Source organism: Tursiops truncatus, chromosome 1 (genome assembly GCF_011762595.2).
Source record: "Tursiops truncatus isolate mTurTru1 chromosome 1, mTurTru1.mat.Y, whole genome shotgun sequence".
NCBI lineage: Eukaryota > Metazoa > Chordata > Mammalia > Artiodactyla > Delphinidae > Tursiops > Tursiops truncatus.
In genome coordinates this window covers 56,801,857-56,827,869 of record NC_047034.1, presented here as the reverse complement: position 1 = coordinate 56,827,869, position 26,013 = coordinate 56,801,857, and the positions used below count along the sequence as shown (strand labels likewise).

The 26,013-nt window shown below is 40.0% G+C and overlaps 1 protein-coding gene across 7 annotated transcripts in view; it reads left to right on the top strand.

Moving 5' to 3' along the window:
• Positions 1–14,934: 14,934 nt before the first annotated feature.
• The window catches only part of SUCO (SUN domain containing ossification factor), a 75,942-nt gene continuing 64,863 nt past the window's right edge, over positions 14,935–26,013 (top strand). For all 7 annotated transcript variants that reach the window (XR_012331562.1, XM_019918341.3, XM_019918334.2 and 4 more), the window contains exon 1: positions 14,935–15,141. Coding sequence is in view for 6 of the 7 variants with exons in the window: in XM_019918341.3 (XP_019773900.1) it covers positions 15,080–15,141 (62 nt within the window). In the remaining variant the exon portion in view is untranslated. The remainder of the gene's footprint in view (positions 15,142–26,013) is intronic.

Genomic DNA, 26,013 nt, shown 5'->3' with positions numbered 1-26,013 from the left:
AATAAAAATGTACTGCCTAAGTGTAGTCAGTTCTTTTACTGATGGGGAAAGTGAAGTACAGAAGCATTAGAAAATCAACTCAGAGTCTTTTTGAGTAAGAACGGACAATAGATGCGGTTCTTTTTATTAATCTTGCTGCTAAATTATTCTGGCTATTGTGTTAAAAGTTGGATTTGGTTTTGGTCGTAATGATTGCTGTTCCCCAGTTGTATTCTTTGTAAGCAAAGAACAGTATGTGACTAGGAGTACGTATTTCTGGATATATCCTCAAGAGTCAGCTTCCCTCTTCTCCACAGAAAGTAGTAGGAAAATACTGATAAAAAATTTACCTTGGGCCACCAAGACGCTGCTTGATTCAGGCCTGTCTTCACCTGAGTTACTCATGGTGCTCTCAGAAAGAGCCCCACCTGCAGAGTCATAATGAGTGAGCTAAGAAATAGGAAACTTCAGCTCCATCTGGTCTGCGGACACAAGCCTTTGAGCTATCATTTCATTTGTCACAGTTCATTTAAAGTGAGGACTTGCTTCCTTCCCAGTCCTGAGAATATAGACATTTAGGCATTCTAGAATATGGACAACATGTCCAATTTGTATCTCTTCACTTTAAATATTTTAAAGGAGTTGGCATATTTCACACAGCTTAAGGATAATTTTCTCCTCATTAATGAAAGGAATTTACAAAAGTAATTATTGAATACTTAGAAGTAAAGCAGAACATAAGGATTATCATTGTAGGCAGAGCTCTTGGAAATACATATACATGAAAAGAAGGCAACGTGAACTTGAATAATGCTTATGTCTAAATTATTCTGTGCAGATCTTTGGCTGGAATGCTGAAAGATTCATTGAGAAAAACTCAATTCATTGTTTCAGTGTTGAGAAAATAAAAGGGACTTTTCTATTAACCTCCAGATTAGTAAGTACAATACACAAAACATGTTTCTTAACTAGCAGAATGGCTTTTAGGACTAAAATTAGTCCTAATGGATATTTTTCAAGTGTTTCCTTTTCTCTGCCACCCACTCATTCAGATTCAGATTCAACTAACTGTGATTGGCTGCTTTGTTCGGGCACTTTGCTACATGCTCCTATTACCTCGTTTGATTCTCACTTCAGCTTCCTGAGGAGTCTCAGCACTCTCATTTTACAGAGACTTAGGGAAATTAAGAGCCTTAAGTAAGGCCTGATCAGTGTTAAGTGAGGAGCTGGGGTTCTGGCATCAGAATCTGTTGTTTTCCAGATACCATGACCTGTGCTCCTTCCTCTGACCCTTGTCTCCATTTTATCAGAGTCAGTGAGTTGTATCAACAATTAGATATCAAACAGCAAAAGGAATGGGAGTGAGAAGAAAAATATTCTTTCTTTGCTAATTTCAATTTTATGAACAAAAAAATCAAGCCGTTTGCAGAGAAATAACAAAGAATAGAGCAACCATAGCTTGAGTAGTCATGAGGCATGATATAAAACCATCTGTTCTTTCCCATGTCTTTTGCGTGTGTGTCTGTTTGCTTTCTGTAGTGTCACCAAGTTCTCTGTGTGGCAGAAAGGCGTGAAAGATGAAACACAGCAGGTTTGAATTACAGGGTTGTATGGGTAGGAGCTATCCCCCCCACTCATGGAATTTTATTTACTGATTGAAAGCCTTGTGTAGCATGTGTTCAAAGATAGCTGTGTCTTGGAAGAAGCGATATCACACTGGTGATATCAGAGGGTCATGTAGCCATGTGGGACCTTAAGATAAACAGTCCTGCACCGTCTGTCCCAGTCAATACACAATTTGCCAATTTCACATGAAATGTCCTTTGGCAAATAAAAAGGTTCTCTTAGGGAAACGTAGGATGGATACATGCTGGTATTTTTACCTCAAATTAAAATAGAGTTATCCAGTGGATTATTAAGGAACAAAAATTAATTATTCCTGAACACATCACCCTAATAATAAAACTAATTTCATTTTTGTGTATTCCCTTCCTGGGGACATCACTGTCTTTAGGATGCATCACTTTGGCTCCTGTGATCTCTTTTGAAGAATGACAGTTTGCAAGAGTTGGAATGCCTGACCTTGTATTTTATTGTGCAGGGTCATGGCCCACAGCAGTATGGTTGCATGGTGTTTGTTTGTCCTTTTATGCATTCCCTGGTGGTGTCTAGATGTTCAAACCAACATACTAAGAATAAAATAAGTGTGCTAAGGAAGACCCATTTCTCTGTAGCCCGGCTCTCCCCAGTCATTTCTGGTACAAAAGGCAAACCACAGGGACTGCTTCCTGATCATGCATTTTCAGTTTCTTAAGTAACTGCAACAGGAAGCCATGAGGCTAGGCCTTATTTCCTAAGATGCATTGCTTTTGTCAGCCCATTGCTCCTATCACTATTCAGCTTCTAGCTTTTTACATTTTTAAATAAATCCCTTTTTTTTTTCTTTAAAAAAAAAGAAAGAGGGTGGGAGGGAGGGAGACGCAGGAGGGAAGAGATATGGGAACATATGTATATGTATAACTGATTCACTTTGTTATAAAGCAGAAACTAACACATCATTGTAAAGCAACTATACTCCAATAAAGATGTTAAAAAAAAAAGAAAAGAATTTTAAATTAATATGAATAAGAATTTCTCCTAAGAGCCTCTTCCATACAAATAACTATTAGGCCATGTCTCCCCAATCCTATCCTATCTATTAGCTTTTGATCGCATTTTCATTGTTGCTTTTAGTTGTAAATGACAGAAATCCCATTTCAAGCATCCTTAGGCAATTAAGAAACCAAACCAAACCAAACCAAAGAAAGGTCATGCTCAAAACGCAACACTCATTGCTGCCAGTAAAAGCAATGGAAAACAAAAAAGATATAGGAGCTTTTCCACTGTTCACTAGGCTTCCTTCGACTATAGGTCAACCCTTCCAAGCTTGTTTTTCTGTGAACAAGCAGGAGGACAGAGAAATAGCTTCAGGAGGGTCACCTCGATGCACACAAAGTTGCATGACTCAACCCATTTTAATCACTCTTCTCTCCCCCAGCTCCCCGCTCTCTCCTCTTTTTCTCTCTCCCTGTCCCTTGTCCATATTCTCCCTCCTCCCTTTTCTCCCTTATATCCTTTTATCTGGACAGGTTTTTAATATGGTCAGAATATTAAGATTAATGAAATAATACTTGAGTGTTCTGATGACCTCCGAGGATTGTTCTTTGGATTTCCTTGTTCTCTCATAACTAATGTCTTCTCTGGGAGTTAACAGTTCATCCATCAAGCATATTAGCTCTTCTCCAGCAAGTTAACCATTCATTAGGCGATTTTTTTTTTCCCCAAGATTAAGGCCAAGGATCTGTATTGGCTCCTTGCGGGAAGGAAATGGAAACAATTCCAAGGGCTGCTGTCCTTGGGTGAAGAGGAGAGCAGTACCATTGCGGGGAGGTTGTGGGGGGACATTCAAGGCCTTCTATAATCTGCCCCAAACTACCTTTTCAGCCTTGTCTCCTACAATCCCTGACAGGCCTGTAGCCTTCTCCCAAGGTAAACTGAACTTCTTCCTTTTCCCTTAGTATATGAAGCAGGGCCCAGACCTTAGCTTATATGCTCTTCCCACTGCCTGGAAAGCACCATCCCATACCTGAAACATGACAGGCACACACGCAGTGCCTCACATGCTCCTTCTGCCAGGGAAAGTGCATCTATCCTTGAAGGCCCAGTCCTAGGCCCATCTCTTCCTCTGCCTTTCTTGAGTAGCTCACCTTGCTCCATCCCTTCTTTTCTTCTCTGAACACCTACAGCACTTACCCGTGTCAGGCAAAAGTTAATCTCCATGATGAAAACACATTGGCACTGAAACTGAATATGATGTTCTTGATAATATGTATCAGGCTTTGAAAAAGTGATGTGTGTGTGTATGTACGTGCGTGTGTGTGTCTTAGTGAAGAAGCTGAAGGCTGAGAGGGTGAGAAGAAGAGATGATGAATACAGAGATGAGAGGAGTGATGAAAATGAAGTATCACCTCCTGATCCTGGTCACTTATCTTACAGAACCCATTTTTACTAGTCCTCTCCCATAGCTGTGCTAATTCTCTCTCTCTCTCTCTACTTTGGCCTTCATCCTGCAGCTGCCAGTCTTATAGATGGTAGAAACTCACCAAGGCTTCTCAAACACCAGTTCAGGGCTTCCCTGGTGGCGCAGCGGTTGAGAGTCTGCCTGCCGATGCAGGGGACACACATTTGTGCCCTGGTCCGGGAAGATCCCACATGCCGCAGAGCGGCTGGGCCCGTGAGCCATGGCCGCTGAGCCTGCGCGTCCGGAGCCTGTGCTCCGCAACGGGAGAGGCCACAACACTGAGAGGCCTGCATACGGAAAGAAAAAAAAAAAAGATATAGGTAACAGAGGAGAAATTTTCAGGCCTGGAAAAAAATTACATTTAAAACACTAAATAGGTGGTTCTGAAAGCAGGGGTAGTGGGGAGAGTTCTAGTAACACTTTCCTATTCTAAGAGAGAAAAATAATCAATAGGAAAATGTTCATTTGCCCCACATCTCCACTTTTTATTATCTTCTTCCATTCCATTCAGATTTTCAAGTCTAAGGACTGAATAGAACAATTGTGAAATCCACACATCGTAGCAAATAGTTTACTTTGTTCCACAGATTTAGGATAGACAAATGGAAAACATATTAAAACATGAAAAATATGAATTTATTTTGCCACAAATCACAAATATCATGATAAAGTATCTTAAGTTTTTAAAATTCAAAGTTATACATGCACATAAGAATCAACTAGTTCTAACAGAGTTATGAAGAAAAGCAGTTCCCTGCTGCCCTCCTTCTTTTGCTCCCTGTTCAAAAATCAACTGCTTTTACTACTTAAAGTGAGTTATTTTGATATTTACCTCCATGTCCTAAATAGCATGTGTTGTTATTCTTTGTTTTTGATTTTCCGAGTTTTAGGCATTATTGCTTGACTTTCTGCTATGGAAGCTGAGGGTTTTGCTCTTTTTCCTTTTTCCTGACCAATCACTCCTACCCGAGACCTATAATCCTTCCAATCCTCCCATCCTCCTGATGTAGTTATATCATAATTTTGATTAGATTTAATTTCATTGTTCTCAAGATCACGTAAATGCTATTCACAAATGAAACTTTCCTGCAGAGCTGTTTTCTAAATTGTTTTATTTTAGTTTTCTAAAAGTGCTTTTCACTAATCAACTCTCTTTTCAAAAGTGTCTAAGTTTCCCTCCAAATCACTCAGATGCAGTAGATGTTCTGTGGCTGTCAACTTCTCGAAGAGGTCTCTCTCAGTGTCTTCTGACCTGCCCCAGTCCACAGTGGCTGCCTCCTATGCCTTGATACTCAGCTGTCATGCTGGGTTCTTCCTTCACAATCACGCTGGGGATCCCCTTCACCTCTTTCCTCTGTACTGGATTTCCTGTTTCCTATATCAAGTGTCTTCTTTTTGGTTTCCTACCTTGTTTTGGTAGAGCAAAATCTCTTTTCATGAGAAATGCACAGCAGGTAAGTTTATTGAGAACTTGCCTGTCTCAAAATGTCTTTATTCCCCCTGACACTTGGGGATTGATTAATGGCTTGGATGAGCATATAATTCTTAGTTGGGAATAACCTTCCTTCAGTATTTCGAAGATGCTGCACTACTACCTTTCAGCTTTCCATGTAAATGTAGAGAAGCCTGAAACTATTGATTCCTGATTCTTTGTGCATGGTCTATTTTTCTCTCCTATCTCTAAAACTTCTGTGATCTTCCCTTTGCTTCCAGTGTTCTCAAATTTCCCAATGATGCACCTTACTGTTGGTCATTTTTATCCAGTGTGCTGGGCACTTAGACTAAGGAATTTTCAATATGGAAACTCCCAACTGTAGAAAAATGTCTTCAGAATTGTTTATTACCCCATCCCTGCCTTCTCTCTTCTTCTATTGCAGGTATACTGGACCTCCTGGATTGGTCCTTTATCTTTTGGTCTACTTTCTAGATGATTTCTGCAACTTAATCTTCCAGTTTTTCTATTGAGTTTTTTATTTCATAGCTTTACTTTATAAGAGATCTTGTTGTTGTTCTTGACAGGTTCCTTTTTTATAGTATCCTGCTCCTATTTTATGGTGGCAATATCTGGCAATGTTAGAATTTCTTTCTTTTTCTTTTTTTTTATTTTAAGATTTCTTCTCACTGCATAGTCTTTTTCTTCTACTCCAAGTTGTTTATCTTTCCCTGTTTGTTTTAGTCTCTATCCATCATGTCAGAGTATTTTCTCATGCCTGGTAGTCATTAGTTATCTACTCCTTTTAAAGAATGGGGCATTAAAAAGCTGATTGGATACTCCGAGTACATGGCTAGGACTTGACTACACTTTCTCATAGGGCGAACTAGTTGGGAAAACTCAGGTCTCAGTATCTTTTAGGTCTTTTCTCTTGGGATAATCAAATTGCCCAGAGAAGACTCTTCCAGTCTCCCACCTGGAGAATGAGAGACTGCCTGCCAGTGCAGGAAGATGGCTGGGGTCTCAGCATCAAGTATGTGTGCCTACTCCCTCCAAATTTCTATTATAAAATTTTTTTTATAAATTTATTTATTTTATTTATTTATTTTTGGCTGCACTTTGTCTTTGTTGCTGCATGCGGGCTTTCTCTAGTTGCGGTGAGCAGGGCTACTCTTCGCTGTGGTGCATGGTCTTCTTATTGCGGTGGCTTCTCTTGCTGCAGAGCATGGGCTCTAGGCGCGAGGGCTTCAGTAGTTGTGGCACGTGGGCTTCAATAGTTGTGGCTCATGGGCTCTAGAGCGCAGGCTCAGTAGTTGTGGCTCCTGGACTTAGTTGCTCCGTGGCATGTGGGATCTTCCCGGACCAGGGCTCGAACCCGTGTCCCCTGTATTGGCAGGCAGATTCTTAACCACTGTGCCACCAGGGAAGCCCTATAAAAATTTTAAACATAGAAAAGTTGAAGGAATAGTACAATGGCTACCTGAATACCCTCTATCTAGATTCAACAATAGTTAACAGCTGCGCCTATTTGTTCTTGCTCTCTCTCTCTCTCTCTGAATCTTTGAAGGTAAGGTGCTGTCACTATGACATTTTACTCTTCAATATTTCAGCATGCATCTCCTTAATGTGAGGACATTTCCTATATAATTACAATGGTATTGTCATATATAAGAAAAATAATTTATTATTTAATGACCAGTCCTAACTTAAGTTTCCCCAACCGATTGTCACAAAAATATTCTTGTTTTTTGCATGATACTTCTGCCTTAAACTATGCCAGGTGTTCCCAAGTCCAAGCTTTACCTTTTTCCCCCCCTGATAATAAATCTATAGTTTTTTGAGGGAGATGGGGGAAGGGCAGTCACCTAGCCATGTAGAGTCGTGGAGGGTCTCTAACTATTTCTTAATTTGCAACCCCCTCTCACTACTACCACCACCAAACACATGTACTGTTAACCTCACTTTCCGTCGTACTTTGGGCTGGCCTTTCCTGAATGAGCTTTCTGGGGATTTCCTGTCACAAATTGGGTCAATTTTTGCCACTTCCTATTGCTAAATTAGGGTTCAGTTTTTTCATGTCTGCTATGTTGAGGATTATTATCCATTGTTCAAACCAGAACATATTTGAAAGTAAAAGTTGGCACTATTATTAATTATGCCAGGACGATTAATAAGGGTAAACCAGAGTTGTCCTTGGAAGACCAGCATATGGTCACTTTAAGAAGTAGTTTCCTTACAGATATGCTTTCCAGTTTCAAAGTTTTGTTCTTCTGATTCTCTCTCCTGATCTCCCCATCCTTGTGGCTTTATGTACAAACAGCAAACAAAACTTTCCTGTTGTTTTGTGGGGTTTTGTGAGTAAGGTAATTGCATGTGTTCAGCTGCATTATCTTTACCCAATTTAATGATCCTGAACTCACTGTGATCACTTTGTACTTGGCACCACATTTTGTTATTTTAATGTTCTTGAAGGCTTTGTTTCAAAGAAGATAGTATCTCTAATGCTTAGTCTTTAAAGTCATCACATGACCTAAAGTGAAGTATTTTATGTAAATATTCAATAAATATCTGTTTCTTTCTTTATTTTTTTGATGTCGTTTAGAGTTCACTATCACTGTTTGTGTCAAACGCAGAATACCAGATAAGTGTCAGGCAAACCAAAACTAGAGGGCACATGATAAAAATTGTAAAGGTAGTTTTTAATTAGATTACAGGGTTTACTGTTCCCTATACCTGAAATAGGTTCTCCTCACATCTCTATCTATGAAAATCCTACTCAGCTTTAAAAACTAATCTCAAATCTGCCTCCACCTTTAGGTCTTCCTTGATAGTTTCCTCAAAAGAAAAAGTAATTTCTTTTTCCTCTAAAATCTTGTGACACACATGATTTGTATTATTTGTGGCATTTGTTCTATGTCTTATGTATCTTATTTCCCCTAGTGCAGTGGCTTTCACTTTATTTTTACTGCAATCCACATTAAAACATATATTTTACATTGCAACTCAGTATGCATATACATATATAACAGAACACACACATATATACACATGTACACATACACAATACATACGTCACTGAAACAACAGTAACTGAGATAATACTACCCCTTACTGAGACACTGATATTTTATAAAATATTATCTTTTACTTTTTAAAAAGTACCCCTGGAGTCTCTTAAAATTGTTTTCTTGACTCTCTAACTAATTGTGACTCACAATTTTAAAAATAATGCCTCAGTGCAGAGCTTCTTAACTTGGAATCCACGTATACAATTCACTGGTCCATGAACTTGGACAGAAAAGTAATTATGTCTTTATTTTCACTAACCTTTTACTGAAATTTATAATTCTCTCTTATTACGAATGTAGGTAAGTAACCTTAGTAGTACTAACAATATCTATAAATTTGTCACTAATGGAAATCTTTATATCACATGATACATATTGTAGGTATCTTTTTAAAAATTAATTAATTAATTTTTTATTTTTGGCTATGTTGGGTCTTCGTTGCTGTACGCAGGCTTTCTCTAGTTGCGGTGAGTGGGGCTACTCTTCATTGCAGTGCACGGGCTTCTCATTGCGATGGCTTCTGTTGTTGCAGAGTACGGACTCTAGACGCGTGGGCTTCAGTAGTTGTGGCACATGGGCTCAGTAGTTGTGGCTCACAGGGTCTAGAGCGCAGGCTCAGTAGTTGTGGCACATGGGCTTAGTTGCTCTGCATCATGTGGGATCTTCCCGGACCAGGGCTCAAACCTGTGTCCCCTGCATTGGCAGGCGGATTCTTAACCACTATGCCACCAGGGGAAGTCCCTATAGGTATCTTGAAATACCTTTTAAACTCATCACTCTTTTGGAATTATTGAAGCTACTAGACCTGCTGTTGAGTCTTATTATTTAATGTGTTAATAAAAAAGCACGTGTATTACTAATCGCAAATTTGCTTTGTAATATTTTCACAACTGTATTTCAGTTTAATTGGTTTCCTTTGTAATCTATTATTTTATTTTATACCCTTATAAACCCTCTGAGAAGGGTCCCATGTGTATCACCAAACTGCCAAAGGGGTGCAGTCTGGAAGAAGGTTAAGAAACCTGCTAGGACAATGTGAGTTTCCTGGAGGCAATCTGCTGCAGCACCTTTCATATAAGAAAAGCTCGGTAAGTATTTGTTAAACACGTTATTTCTCCAGATTACTCTGGGATAATTTAAGCCCAGAAAAATCGAATCACATACAAGTCAAACAGTATTATGCTAAGAAGCTAAGTTGGCTATTTGTAATGGAAGAGATAGCTGGCTAGGGGCTCTAGACTAGTCAGTTACATAAAACTTTCCCAGCTTAGGGCATTGCTATTCCTAGGAATTAAAAATATTGGGCAGGGCTTCCCTGGTGGCACAGTGGTTGAGAGTCCACCTGCCGATGCAGGGGACACGGGTTCGTGCCCCGGTCCGGGAAGATCCCACATGCCACGGAGCGGCTAGGCCCGTGAGCCATGGCCGCTGAGCCTGCGCGTCCGGAGCCTGTGCTCCACAACGAGAGAGGCCTGTGTACCACCAAAAAAAAAAAAAAAAAAAAAAAAAAATATATATATATATATATATATATATAGGGCAGATTGTAATGTGGTATGATTAGACAAATGAAATAGTAGTTAAGTAAAAAATTATTTCTTGGGCCCCTATAATAATTAAAAAAAGCATTGTGTTTTTCATATGTAACACATGACCTCTTTGCATAAGGAATTTACACGCTGCTTGGGGAGACAGACATTACAAGAACTAAGAACACAGGTGTTTCAGGACATGGCAAGGATGTGATGAAGGTAACGTTTTAGGAAGCTTCATCTGAGAGCATTGTACAGCAGGTACTGAAGGGCACAGCAGTTAGAACACAGCAGTTAGATGTATTCATCATCATCAGTTGCGTCGTTCCTCTCCCTATTTGGAAATATGTATTTATAAATGCTTGCTAGATCCTTCCACCAGACCTCAAGCTCAAAACTATGCTCCTAAAATCAAACTAATCTCTCCTACAAACCTGTGGCTCCTGACTTTCCCATTCATGTCATGACCACACACCCTCCTGGAAGCTGTCTTAGATTTCTCCCTCTCCATCACCCACTTCCTGAGTAATCCTTCCTCTGGCTGATTTCATTACTAGCCTGCTAAACTCATGTATTTTCAAAGTAGACATTTGTAACCAGCGATAGAAGATTAGATTGGCGATCATAAAGTACAAAAATTTTAAGGGGAATTCTTATCTTTTGTTATTTGCAGTATAAACAGAACTGAACAAACCAACATTGCAGTTTGTGATTCTTCTGTTCAGGGACTGAGTTCTCAGGCTGTCCTAGAGAAGCAATTCACTTTCTTATCTCCCTCTGAGTTCTACATTTTCCTCCTCCAGTGGCCACATTATCAGTGCTCTAGGGTAGATTTGGCAAAGTAGTTTAGGCTCCCCTCAGGCAAGGAGTGACTGAATAAAACAGGTATGTGCTATTCTATGTACATATCTACACACACTCAAAGAAGCAGCAGCAAGTGGAGTGAAGACAAACAGTAAGAAATCTCTGTACTGTATCTATATGTAGTTAAAAATTTAAGTGCTGATCACCACATTCCCCCTTCTTTCCATCTGGTTTAGTCCCTTTTCTTGTCTCTGTATATGTCTTTTCTCAGTTCCCTGGCATTTCTTTCACTGATTTCCAGGGAACTTTTGTCCTAAATGGCTTTTACTCTAGAAGCATCTAATTTCATTGAGCCTCAGCTGTTCCTCTCTAAGACACATAGTATCTCAGCATTTTATAATATTGAAAAGGGCAAATAACTTTTCAACAAATTCAAAAATAAGTCAGAGCTTGCTCATCAAATATCACCAACTTAAATTAGACAAATATTTCTTCTCTTGTGCTTTGAAAGTATGATTTATATATGAGATAAATGACAAAGGAGATGGCTAGAGTGGTTGGCTTCTTTTCTGAGATCTGCTTCTTCTTCTTCACCATCAGCAAACAGAGTATCTGATCTCTATCAGGGCAGGGACAACCTGTCCAGAGTTTCTGTGTCTTTAACCTTTTAGGAATGGGAGAGCTCCTGTTCATCATGCATTTTAGTTCTTGGTGACTTCCTGAATAATCCAAGGGTCTGCAAGTCACATGAGTTATCCTGTGTGTTGTCAGTGCTTTATAGATTTTATTGAATTGTGAGATTCTGCTATGGCACAGTTTCTCAAGCTGGGTACTTTCAGCTTTTCAGGCCAAATAATTTTTTTGTTATGTAATGCTGTCTTCTGCATTGTAGGATGTAGCATCCTTGAACTCTACCCACTAGATGTAGCATTACCTCAGTTGTGACAACCAAAAAATTTCCAGACATTGCCAATTTTCCCCCAAGGGAAAAAAAATTGTCCCTGGTTGAGAATCACTGTAGTGTAGTTAAGAGGTGGTAAATGGTGATTACTTAGCGTGAGCCTTAAAGATTATATACACATTCTGATTTTTCTATATACTTTCTTGCCATTCTTTGGCATATGTTATACTTTTGAGTATGGTGGCATTTATCTATACTCAATTTATTTTATATAATTCTTACTCATTTTCTTATTATATTTATCTATTTCATTATAATATAATTTTTTCCATTATTTTTTGTCATTATATTTACCAACCATGCAGAAAAATGTCTACCAGTTTTTCAAACGTCACCTCCATGGAACTTCTCTTATTCTCACTATCTGAAGCCTTAAAACAAAGAAGAATTAACACAACTAGAAACTCAAGCGAAGAAGTTAATTTATGGGGAAACAAGTTCTATTTTATGCAGGTAAAATTTGAAGTGATGGTAGAATAAGTGTTATGTCCAGCACCTACTTGAAGAGAAGTTGGGATATAGACCAGGGAGTCAACAGTATAGATGAGAACTGAAATTATGAAATATCCAAGAGAAAAATGAAAAGGCTCAGAGGGCTGAAAATTACACCTTAACATGAAGCAATGGAAATGAAACTAGCAAAAAGAGAAAAAGATATTTATTGATTGAAATAATAAAAGCTAATGATTGATTAATAATTAGGTGAATGACAACCCTACCACAGGGGTCACAATAAAGCCCCAACTGTAGGAAAAAGGAAGAAAGAAAGAAAAAAAAGAAAGAAAGGAAAGAAGGAAGGGAGGAAAGAAGGAAGAAAAATTCTATCTACTAACTGTATATTCCAAAAGATCATTGCAGAGACTTAGTGGAAAAGCAGTGGGTGGACTTGTGGGTTTGGGGTGAGAAGGAGAGGATACAAGAGAGGCACATGATAACTTGCCAGGCTTGAGTTGAGCATGTATTCTAACAGAACTTTCTTTGCTGTGATCTACTGAGGATCAGCTCAGGAGCACCTGTTCCTTGCCATGAATAACCTATTTCCTGGAGTGAAAGGAAAAGGGTGCCTCACATGGTAATGAATGTAAAATAATCCCCATCCTTCTGTTGCCCCTACCTTCCTTTTAATTTACATATTAATCATTTGATACTGCTCTTGGGCGAGTTAAGTGCTTGCCTACTGCAGTGAGAGAGATGAAGTGATTTTATTGTCATATACTAAAAGTGCCATGAACAGATCATTGGAACTGTTACCTAATTGTTGCCAGAAAAATTAGTTTAGGATGAATTCTTCTAAAACCAAATCATCCTATGTAGAATTTTTCTAATATCCAGTTGACTTAGAGTAAGAATTTTAGAATGAGTCAAAACATTCTGTTCCCTGGGAATACAATTAACAATTAATTCAACTTAGAAGGTTTACAAGGAAATTACGTGGTTCAAAATTAAGTGTAAGATGGGCACTTTACTGAGTCTTTTTTCCTTCGACCACATGAGCACCAAGTGGCCCACGCTTTAATAACACCTGCTTTGAACATTTCTTACACTAGACATTGTGCCATGTTCCACGGCACAGACAACTGGAGTCTCCATTCTCCCATATGTCTGGCTGCTTTCTGGAGAAGGTAGTTCTGAGTTTCTGACAGCCAAGACAAAAAGGGAAACACCATTGAGTTATACTTTTATATTTCTTATTTTATAAAAGAAATATCACTCGGTAGAGACTAACTTCCCTCTTAGTGTCAAGAGTCAAATACATCACCAGAGATAGAAGAAGGAACACATGAGGCCAGAGGCCAGACGTCTTCTCCCGAGCAAAAGCTCGTGCGTCTTCCTCTATAACACCTCATAGAAGAGAACTACGTCAAGAGGCGCTTGGGAAGAAAAGCGGTCAAGCATTGTGGACTTTCAGGCAGAGGGTCCCTAAACTAGCTTCTGAGAGATCTTTAGGGGCCTCAACGGCATAAAAATCTCGCGGCGGGGGGCACACTGCTCGTTTTAAAGATTGAGAAGCGGTCACTTTTTGTCTCAGACTGTAGCAACAGACGTGTGTACGCGACCAGCTTCCCCGCTTTCGGTGAACCTCAGAACTTGGAGCTCCCCCATAAGGAGCCGCAGTTTTCCCTTCCGGCCCCACCGCAGCGAACCCAAAGCACGAATCCAAAAGACTGAAGACCAATCGAGCCGATCCCAATGGAGGAATCTGGCGGGGAGCGAAATTCTCCAAGAGGCGGAAAAGATGCGGAAGACTTCTCACTCCAACCAATCAGATGAGAGGAATTCTTGGCACACCTCTTTCCGCTAGCCAATCAGCACCTAGCTTGATGGGCCCGGCCCACTGACACCCGGAAAACGTCTTTTAAATTTTATTAGTATAGCTTTTCCCCCAACGTCATTCTAGGCCTTGCCACAAACTGTGGTCAAAAAAGGAAAACTGGATGTAACAATTCCAAAGCTGGCCAGTCTTGCAGTGAGAAGCGAAACCACAGACCTCTTCATCGAAACAGTTATACTGGGAAGGACAGGGAAAGGGAAAGGGAAGGGTTCCGGAGAGAAAACTACAGCTCCCAAGGGCCCTTGCACGGACTCGGCGCGCCCTGGGCTAGAGGGCGGGCCATCGTACAAAGAAGGCTGAGGGTCACAAGGCTCCTCTCCGACTTCCTGAAGTGGGCGGGACTTGAGATGGGCGGGGCGGTGGCCACCGCCGCCTCTCTTGCTTTGTGTCCTCCTCCCTCTGGCTCAGCCGCCTGAGACGTCGAGGGGGTGTGGCCCGCGCGGAGGCTAGTTGGGGGTGCGAGCGCCGCGGGACGTGGGTGACGCGTATTCTTCCAGCTCAGCGGTGTATGAGGTGTCGCGGCCCCGCCGGTGATTGGTTGTTGAGAGGCTAGTACGCAGCGGCCGTTGGTCGCCGGCAGCACGGAGCGAGAACCGGGGAGGGCGGGGGGGATATGGGGCGGCAGCGGCGGCGGCGGCTGGAGGAGGCGGGCGCGGACGAGCTGGCGGCCGCGGCAGCAACGGCGGTCCCCGGAAGCCTCCTGTGAAGCGCACCCGTCGGCGCCGCTGTGGGCCCCTGGGAGAGAGCGGCCAGCGCGCGAGCCGCTCAGGAGGCGCTCCTCCAGCGCCGCAGCCCTTCGAACTCTCGGTCTCATCCTCGTTCTCCTGTTCCGGCTCCTCCATCTTGGCCTCGGCAGTAGCAGCTGCCGAGAGGATGTGCCGCCTTCTGGCAGGGGGAAGAAGGAGGAGAAGATGAAGAAGTACCGGCGGGCCTTGGCCCTAGTCTCCTTCCTCTCTCTGTGTTCCCTGGTCTGGTGAGTAGCCGCGACCACACGGGAGTTTCCCGTGAGGGGAGAGGGGGGCAGGGAGCGGCCCAGGTCACACCCCCAAATCATCCCGGCTTTTAGGGTGCGGGTCTCCAAGGCTCCTATGAAGCGACAAACCGATTACTCTGTGACTCCTCGGCGGGCTGGCCTGGCAGCCCTCTCTGCGGAGGTTTTCGTGGTGCGTTTTGGAATTTACAGAGACTAAGTGGGAGAGGGAAGCGCCTGGGTGCCTTTGTACCCGGTTACCCTGGCCCTTGGTGATGGTGGGTTGTGTGTGGGAAGTGTTCAGATAGAGGCTGGGCAAGTTGCTCGGGCTTAGTAGCAGCCACTTGTTTTCATGGTGTGGGAAGGGCATAAGGTATGTCGGATGTGATGTGTTCCCCACAGGCAATTTTAAAAACGCGACTTGTCGTGAAGGTGACTAATGTACGAGCACTGGTTTTCCTGGACCTTTCTCTCCTAGTCTTTGGCCTCGGGTACACTTGGGGTTGCTGTTCTTCGAGACTTTTGGGAGGCGTTATGAAGCACTTTTTCAAGGGGTAGATGATACGAAGCTGTTTAGCAGACAGTGTCTTAGGGTGTAGTGTGTACAGGGGTTTCTGGTAGTGTGGATTGGATAATGCCCCGTAGTAATGGAAGGATAAGTCCTGCATTTTGAAGGCGGGAAGAGTGCTTTGTCTATAAGTTTGTGGAGTTTCTGTTAGTCCCTGGCACATTTGGGGTTTTTTTGAAGGAGAAGAGAAAGCTTGTCAGTCAAAGGATCGCTACTACGATACTTGGAACATCCATTCTGCCCTCCGAGGGAGTTTCTTCAGAGATGTGTGACATTTGCTGACTGTAAAGATGCTTCTTCAGTCAAAGTGATTTGCTGTTACATTAAAATCTAGATAAACTAAGTTTCTTGTTCAGCTTATTTCTGCAAAACACCAACAATTTTTTTTCATTTATGTGGGTGCCTAATGGATTCCAAAGACACTGAAGTTGTAGAGTTGTTGTTCATAGAAAATAATATGTAAATAAGAAGAAAAGAAAACACTTGCCTGGCTGAACAATTTTGATTGGCAGGTTGATAGACGTTTTAGAGAACAAGAAATTTGGTCTCTTGACGTTCATTCCGAACCCTTTAATGAGACCAATGTTATCTCACCTTCTACTTTTTAGTATCATGTTGGTTACCAAGAAGTGCATGTAGGAGATGAGTCCACTCACCTCATTTTAAATTTAAATTTGTACATGAGATACAGAAACCTTGTGTTCATATCCACTTCTTTCTGGGGGCTGTTTAGTTGTTTGTAGGTTATATATGTTTTTTCTTTCCTCTTTCTACTTGATCTTGCCCATCTTTAGGCCATGTTATTCTTCATCACTTTCTGAAATGGTTGAGACAGCAAAGAGGTTACACTTTTCATTCAAGTTTAAAACACCAGGATCTCTGATTTTTTTTTTTAGTTGAAATATACTTGTCATATAACATTGCGTAAATTTCAGATGTACAACATGTTGATTTGATGAATTTACATAATGTAATACGGTTACCATTGTAGCAGTAGTTAGCATCTCTATCACATCACATAATCATTTCTTTTTGTGGTGGGAATAATTAAGATCTGGTCTCTTAGCAAGTTGATAATTATAATACAATAGTGTTGTCTATACTCACTATACTGTGATCTCCAGGACTAACTTATCTACCAGTTGCAAGTTTCTACCCTTAAACATGATTTAAAAAAAATTAATTGGCTGGTGGCAGTGAAATCAAGCATTACAGTGTGGTTTTTAAAATCATTTGCAGATTTAAATTAACTATCCTTCTATTACTTTGTTTAATTTCGGGCTGTCTTTTGCTTAAGCTGACCTCAATATGGTTTCTCAACTTTATTCATTGGAAGTAGTGAGGAGATCATGACCTGTTGGGGAAGAAAAAAAATCAGCCTAGTATTGAAAATAATAGTCATAAAGTTCTGTAAAGTTTGTTGACTTTCACAGTGAAAAATGGATGTTGAGGGATTAAGTAAATAGTGCAAAGTTTAAGAAACTTTTGTTTAAGAAACAATTGGATTAGTTTGTTTTGAGATTTGTTTGCGCTGCTAAATTTTAAGATATTTTAATTGTTCTTTACTGAGGCCGTGGAAAGGCATTATAGGATATTAAGTCTTGAGAATTTTTTGGAAGGGTGATGATGATATCAGGGAAGAGAAGTGGTGTGTGGTGTGATTGGCAAAGGGTATGTTGTGTCTTTTGAGTCTGTTCTTCCTTGGGAAATTGGAATAATTAAATTATGTCACTGACTCAGCTGGAGATCTAACTCTTGCTACAAGATGGTCTGTTAGGTCATTTCTCAACATCTCCATTCTCCCTTAGCCTAATGCCCTTGTAGGGTTCGACAAGTTTTGCAAAGAGTCATTTTTGTTTCTGTCATTTATAAAGTGTTCCAAGATTTTGTGATCCATTTCTTTTTTAAGCCGTACCATTTTGTAGATTTATGAGTGCTATGTGTTTATACTACAATACTCTATAAGTTTCTAAACTCCTCATCCTACGAATATTACTGAATTTTGCAATCACTTTATTTATACTGTCACATATTTATAGATCTTGCTTATGTCTCCCTTCTCCTTTTGTCTTTCCAGCCTGGAGTCCTAACCTTAGATTACTTTCACAAAAGACTCATCCTATCCTTCTTATTATTCATTCTGGTTGCTATTATTTTCCTTTTGCATACTTCATGTGATTCTTTATCAAATAGTACAGAGTATTTTAGGCATAAGTGTACTATAGCTGTGGCAAGAATAATTATGATAGCTATTATTTATTGTCAACTATCTCTGACAAACCTGTGGTGTGTACTTTGCACATTTTAGCACCTTTAATCTTCACAACAACCCTATTAGTATTATTGATAATTTACTTTTACATTTTATAGTTAAGGAAGTGGAGAAGTTAAATAACTTGACTAAGGTAAAGCAGCTATTAAGTTTTGGAGCTTGGATTTGAACCTAAGCCGCCTGATTCATGGGATCCTGACTACTATAATCCTTTGACTGTAGGTCAGGAAACCTATATTGTAGATACGGCTCCATCACTTACTAGATCTGCATCCTTGGACATGTTTTGTAATTTCTTTAAACCTTAGTCCTTATATCCTAAAAGTGGGAAAACTAATCCATTCACACCCCACAGGGTTGTTAGGAGGATAACATGAGATAACATATATGGTAGATCTTTATAAAATAGTAAGGGTACATTATCTGTATGTTTCATCATAAAGTCATTCAACAAAAGTTTTTCTCATGTTCATTAAGTACCAGATGTTGTTATGGGCATTGAAAATGTGAAAATAGGGTGACCAACTTATCCTGGTTTTAGCAGTGAAAGTCCTAAGTCCCAGGAATCCCCTATGTTAGTTTCCTATTGCTGCTGTAACAAGTTACCAAAAATTTAGTGACTTAAAACAACACACATTTATTATCTTACAGTTTTGGGGGTCAGAAGTCCAAAATAAGTCTTAACTGGGCTAAAGTCAAGGTGTCAGCAGGCCTGGTTCCTTCTTGAGACTCTAAGGGAAGAGTCTGCTTCTTGACTTTTTCAGCCTCTAGGGGCTGCTTGTATTCTGTGGCTCCTTCCTCGGATTATTCCAACCTCTTGCTTCAGTCTCCACATCTACTAATGACAGATCCTCCTGCCTCCTTTTACAAGGACTCTTGTGATTACATTGGGCCCACCCAGACAATCCAGGATTATCTCCCCATCTCAAATTCCTTAATTTAATCACTTCTACAAAGACCTTTTTTACCATGTAAGGCAACATATTCAGGGATTAGGACTCAGACATCTCTGGAGGGGCCATTATGAAGCCTAGCATACCCCGCCTTGGTCCTGGCAAACTAGGAAGATTGATGACCACCCTAAAGAGGAAAAAAAAAGACTTGGTCAAGTGCCTTAAGTGGTGGATATTCAATTTTTTTTGTATTCCCCCATCAGAAAAGCATTGTGCATGCACCTTTAATATGTAATTAATTGTTTATAAGATTTATACATATGTAAATATGGTATTAGTATACTAATAGCATATTGGTACACATAATAAATTACACAAATTAGATGATTAAGAAAGATGAGAAAGAAAATAAACAGTCTAAACCTTTATGTTAACAGACCTTTTTGTTCTTATTTAAAAAGTAGTAGTTTGATGAGAGGTGTGTGATTGACTGACTAGATTATTTTACATCAGAATGTGGATGAAATAGCTTGTACTTAGCGCTGCTCTTTTCTTGTTGGCTTGTGCTTGCATTATTATTATCTTTGCAGTCTTTGCAGGAATTTTTTCAAAGCTACTTCTCCATGTTGTGAGAGTCAGTTTAGTTAAAACTAAATAATATAATCCCTAAATTTGCTTCATTGAGCACACATAAATTGCAGTGCCTCACAATGTGCTGGAAGTAAAGCCCACTGTTTGTGGAACTTCTGTTCTTTCCTCAGGTTTCTGACTATATAGTCTCTGCTGTTATGACCAGCTGACCTTCAGATCAAGTGTGAATCCTTATATTAATCTTGATAAAGCTAAATTAATTAAAAAATAGCCTTTATTTTTTAGGGCAGTTTTAGGTTCATGGCAGAATTGAGCGGAAAGTACAGAGGTTACCTTTAGTACTTGCTCTCTGTGCCCACACGTGCACGGCTTCCTCCATTATCAGCATCCCCCAGCAGAGTGGTTTAATTTATTTTTTAAGACTAAAAAAATCTATTTTTTTCTTCCTGAACCCGAAAGGATTATCTTGGAGAAGCTCATATATAGAGCTAATGAGAAGAGCCTGACATTCAAACATTTCTCATACATTTGACAAATAGGTACCAAAAATAGTTTAAAAGGTCTTTAGAAACTCGAAAGGAAGACTTTGTATTCTAGATAACGGTCTATCACTAGCTGTGTGTCCTCTGACAGATTATTTCTATGAGCCTCAGTTCTCATCCATAAAATGCTTTGCAGAATGGCTAGTTCAAGATGGGAGAATTTTGTTTCAGGCAGAGGAAAGATTCCTGTTGGTGGAGAGAGATGGGAAGGGAGATTAGAGCCAGGTTTTGAAGGGACTTGATTATTGTGCAGGTGAACTCTGATTTTAACCTGACTGAGAGGAGAATTAGTGAATTAGTTTAAATAGGAGAAACCGGAGAGTGAGGTCAGATTGATCTTTTAGTTAGATCACTGGGGGATAGAGTGGATTGGAAAGGACAGACATTAGAGACAGGGAGCCCTAAAGTGGCAGTCATACTAGGAGAGAGTTGATAGATACCCACAATATCTTGTGGATAGATATCCACAAACATTTTGTTAGGTAGAAACATTTATATGTTTAAAATACTTTAGTAAGAAACTAAATACTCTTTGTTGAAAACGTACATGTTGCAGATTGTACTTTAGTGCCAGGTGTATGTTACCTGTTTTGTTTTCAAGACCATATTTTAAAGTAGATTCCAAAAATAAAATTGTACCTGTCTCAAGGGAATGGAAATTGCTTTTGAGTATTTGTAGTATAGGAATGTCAATCCTTTGCGATAGACTAGTTTCATAAATGCCGAATTTTTTGAAAGAAAATTTGGTTTTATTTTAGGACTTTGTTTTTGTAATGAATCACTAGTTAAAATTATTTTATATTTTCCGTAAAAGTAACAACTAGCTTTGGTAGAAAATGTTTTGTAGCATTAACATGGCTCATAAGTACTAAGCTTATTTTATATTTCTTTTTTTTTTTTTTTTTTTTTTGTTGGTACGCGGGCCTCTCACTGTTGTGGCCTCTCCCGTTGCGGAGCACAGGCTCCGGACGCGCAGGCTCAGCGGCCATGGCTCACGGGCCCAACCATTCCGCGGCATGTGGGATCTTCCTGGACCAGGGCCCGAACCTGTGTCCCCTGCATCGGCAGGCGGACTCTCACCCACTGCGCCACCAGGGAAGCCCTATATTTCTTTTTATGGAGTATTTGAAATCGATAACAGGAGAAAATGTGTAAAGTGCTTAAAACAGTGCTTTGCTCACAGTAAGCCCTATTATGTAAGTTCTTATTATTCATTCATCCTGGGTGCTTTGGCAGAAGTAGGATCCTAGGCTGAGGTATCAGAGTTTAGAAGTAGGAATCCATACATCTGTTCAAAATATCAATATTATTTTGTTGCCAACAATGTATTTGGTGTGGTGGGGGTGGCTGAAGAAGCAGGAGACTTGAGCTCTGCCCTCAGGAGTATACAAGCTGCTTGTCAAAATATAGGTAGGTACTGGTGTAGTGGAAAGGGCATGAAACTAAGTTAGAGCTTGGCTGTAATCCTTTATTTCCAGTATTGACAGTGAACATTTATTGGGCACTTATTTCTTTTTTTAAATTTTTTGTACAGCAGGTTCTTATTAGTCATCCATTTTATACACATCAGTATATACATGTCAATCCCAATCGCCTAATTCATCCCCCCCCCCATCATGGCCACTTTCCCTCCTTGGTGTCCATACGTTTGTTCTCTACATCTGTGTCTCTATTTCTGCCCTGCAAACCGGTTCATCAGTACCATTTTTCTAGGTTCCACATATATGCGTTAATATACGATATTTGTTTTTCTCTTTCTGACTTGCTTTGCTCTGTATGACAGTCTCCAGATCCATCCACGTCTCTACAAATGAGCCAATTTCGTTTCTCTTTATGGCTGAGTAATATTCTATTGTATATATGTACCACATCTTCTTTATCCATTTGTCTGTTGATGGGCATTTAGGTTGCTCCCATGACCCGGCTGTTGTAAATTGTGCTGCAGTGAACATTGGGGTGCATCTGTCTTTTTGAATTATGGTTTTCTCTGGGTATATGCCCAGTAGTGGGATTGCTGGGTCATATGGTAATTCTATTTTTAGGTTTTTAAGGAACCTCCATACTGTTCTCCATAGTGGCTGTATCAGTTTACATTCCCACCAGCAGTGCAAGAGAGTTCCCTTTTCTCCACACCCTCTCCAGCATTTGTTGTTTGTAGATTTTCTGATGATGCCCATTCTAACTGGTGTGAGGTGATACCTCGGAGTTTTTTTTTGTTTTTTTTGCGGTACGTGGGCCTCTCACTCTTGTGGCCTCTCCCGTTGCGGAGCACAGGCTCTCGACGCGCAGGCTCAGAGGCCATGGCTCACGGGCCCAGCCGCTCCGCGGCATGTGGGATCTTCCTGGACTGGGGCATGAACCCGTATCCCCTGCATCAGCAGGCGGACTCTCAACCACTGCGCCACCAGGGAAAGCCCCTCATTGGAGTTTTGATTTGCATTTCTCTAATAATTAGTGATGTTGAGCAGCTTTTCTGGGCACTTATTTCTGTTCTAAGTGTTTTATATACACTAACTCATTTTGTCCTAATTAAACTCTTTTGAGATACACACAGCATTTTAAAGAGATTAATAAAGATACAAAGAAATTAACCAACTTGCCTACATTCTCAGTAAGCAGTGAGCTGGAATTTAAGTAGCCTGAATCTGAGCCTGTGCTCTTAACCACTACTCTCTGCTGCCTGTAGGCCGGGAGGTGGCCTTAGGCAAGTTTCTTTACCTTTTCTTTGTCAAATTTTTAATCTAAAAAATGAGGCTGACTGGATTGGCTCTACAAGGAATGAATAATAGAATTATTCATGAAGCTTTTAAAAAAAAAACAAACATGCCTACAGCACTTACCTTGGAGATTTTGTTAAGTTTGGGATACTCTTGTGCATTCCAGTCATTACTGCTAAATTAAATGAATTCTGAGATTTTTCTTTTGCACTTTTAATATTCTAAGGTATCTGATTTGAGCGTTAGTGAACAATACAAAGAGCTGAATTGTTTAGTAGTTTCTTAAAAAAGGGAAAAACTGGACTGGAGTTGTCAAGGCAGACGTGGTTTTAAGAGAAATGACATGTGTGGTTCATATACCTTACTTCTGTGGAATACAGGTGCTTCATGAACTGAAATAAGATACACTGGTGCTGCTAATATGAATAGTGGCCTTTACCTAGTTTGTGTGTGTGTGTCTGCTTGCCTGCCTGCAGTGGGCAGATAGTACTTAATTGTCAGGAGAAATGAGAAAGATTATGAGTAAAAGAGACGATGTACTTGATATGGGTGGAAGTGATAGCAGACAAGCCTGAGTAGAAAATAAAAGCTAAAGTCATCCCTTGGTATCCGTGGGGGATTGGTTCCAGGACCCAACCTTGGATGCTCAAGTCTGTTATGTAAAATGGCGTAGTACACTCAGCCCTCCCTCTACCCAGATGTGGAACCTGTGGATGCGGAGGGCTGAGTGTATTCTGGAAATTGTGATGGGTTTTGCAAGCTAAACCAAGGAGTAAGGCAGTAAAGATCCAGCAAAAGAAGTGGTGTTTGGAGAGTGTTATTTTGACATCATGTGTTACAGGAGAAAGGCTGGAGGGATGAATACTAAATGAAAAGCAATTGGAATAGTTGAAGTTTTTCGTAACAAGGACTTGGCAGTAGAAATGAAGAGGGTTCATTGAGCAGAGATTTTGAGGAAGTAAATGATCTGGTTTGGTGATAGGTTGGCAAGTTGGCAATGCAGTACAGTAGAAACAGCATTGGGCTACGATTCAGAAGAACTGGGTTTTAGTTTGCCTCTAACCAGCTCTTTGTCTTCAACACCACCTTTCTGTTGTCCATCTCAATGTCAAGAGATGTTTACCGAGGCTTTTCTATGTGCTGCCTTCTGTGCAAGATTCTGGCAGACAAAACAGAAAAAGTAGCTGCTTTCTTGGAGCCTACTGTGGTTGAGAGAATAAATTCTAGGGTCTAAAATGATGAATCTGTGAAGTAAAGTTCAAAGAGAGAAGAGGAGTTAATTTTTTTTCTTTTAACTTGGGCAACTAGAAGAATTGGAGGTGTTAAAAAAGAACTGGAAGAGCTGCAAAGAGTTTTAAAGGAGAAGGAGATGTTAGTTGAGGTGAGTAGAATACCCTAGTATTCTAGGGTATTTGTAGGCACTTAAATGCAGACTTCAGTGAAAATGAGATTTGGGCTGGAGCTGTCCTCATAGAGGGGATCATTTTTGAAACAGAACCTTTGAACATGGAGTTTCTGCAGATGCCTAGAACAAACAAAGGTGACAAGCAAAGTAAAGCTCTGAGAGCGGAAACTAGGGAAGGTGGAAAGAGGTTTAAGGAGGTCATTTGAATGGTCAGCAATTTAAAAGTCTCAGATAGCCTGAAGAGCTTGAAAATTGAGAGAAGGGCCTTGTTTTCAAGAGAGGTGATTGATAAGTTTTTGTGAGTGGAAATAGAAGGTATTTGGAGAGTGGTAAGTGTGAGCCCATACACATTTGTTTCGCAGCTGGAAGGGATACAGGAAGCTGGAGTAGCCTCATACTTGTATGTTTCAAACCATTCAGCCCATTTCGATTTGAGGAGGGATACTGAGGGCCTACTGCAAAAGACTTGAGCATCTGTGGATTTTGCTATCCGCAGGGGGTCCTGGAACCAAGATACCTAGGGACAACTGTTTACACTACTCTGGAATTTGATAAATGAAAGAAGATAAGGATAGTTGCTGATAACAATTGCTAACATTTGAGTGCATATTCTATGCCGGGCTAAGCATTGCACATGCATTATTTCATTTTCCCATTTTACAGTGGAGACATACAGGTTTTATAATTTGTCCAAGAGAATGCACCTGGGATTAACACTTGGGTCTTTTGACTCTGAAGTCCATGCCCTAGCCACTACACTACAAAGCTTTGTGTTTATCTCTTGTGGCTGCTTTCTAAATCAAGAGGTAAATATTGCCCCTCCCTTGTAATAGTTCTTATATTTTTATGTTCTGCTGTAACTAGCCATGACTAACAATCATCAGTTCTTAAGGGAATGGATTAGTGTTATTTTCTCACCTTTCTTTTCATTTATCTATTGACCAGAGAGTATTAAATAAGAAATGTAGCACTAGAGAAAGATCGTAGGCTTTGGAGAGGTAGATCTAGATTTGTAGTCACAAATTGAGTGACTTTGGGCCAGTTAACTTCTGAGCTTTAGTTTATTTGTAAAAGTTAGATTAACATTTTAATCTAAACTGCCTGACACACTAAAAAAAAAGACTGTTTTCTTCTAGAGACACCAGATATTTAGGATTGGATTGATCATACTCTGTTTATGCCACCTTCTGTATGGGTCCCCCTTTTTCCTCCATTTTACATCATTACTCTTTTATCTTCTGTCTTCATTTTCACTCCTATCTCCCCCATGTTAGGCATTTACCCTAGAGTATATTTGATGTGTTTTTCCAGTTGACCTTCAGGTATTTACTTCATATATTTGTGTTTTCTTCCAAAATAATGTTTTGTTTATATGTTTTAAAATTTACATACAGGGTATAATGCTATTAATCTCATTCTTTTTCCTACTTTTTTCCACTGAACACTTTTAGAAGCTTGTTTTAGTTACTAGAATCATCAAGTGAATTCTACGTAGTTAATGATGTGGCAGATGCCTCAGGAAGGCCTGATGTCATTTATTCATTCATTCAATGGGTATTTATCAAGCCCTTTGTGTGCAGGCTGCTTCTAATGAGAGACTTTTTATGCCAACAAATGTATTTGGGAGTATTTGTTTCAGTTGCTTGTCTTTTGCACTCCCAGTACTACAGATGAATTAGGGTGGTTTTGTAATAAATCTTAATTATCTGGCAAGGTGAAACACTTGTCTTTGCTTTTTTTGTTAATGTAGTTATTCTTAGACCGGTTTTTCCATATCATATTTAGAACATTAGGATCCTTCAGGTTATTTTGTTTGTTTTTGTCTTTAGGATTTTCTTTTAATTTTTATTTTATATTGGAGTATAGTAGATTTACAATGTTGTGTTA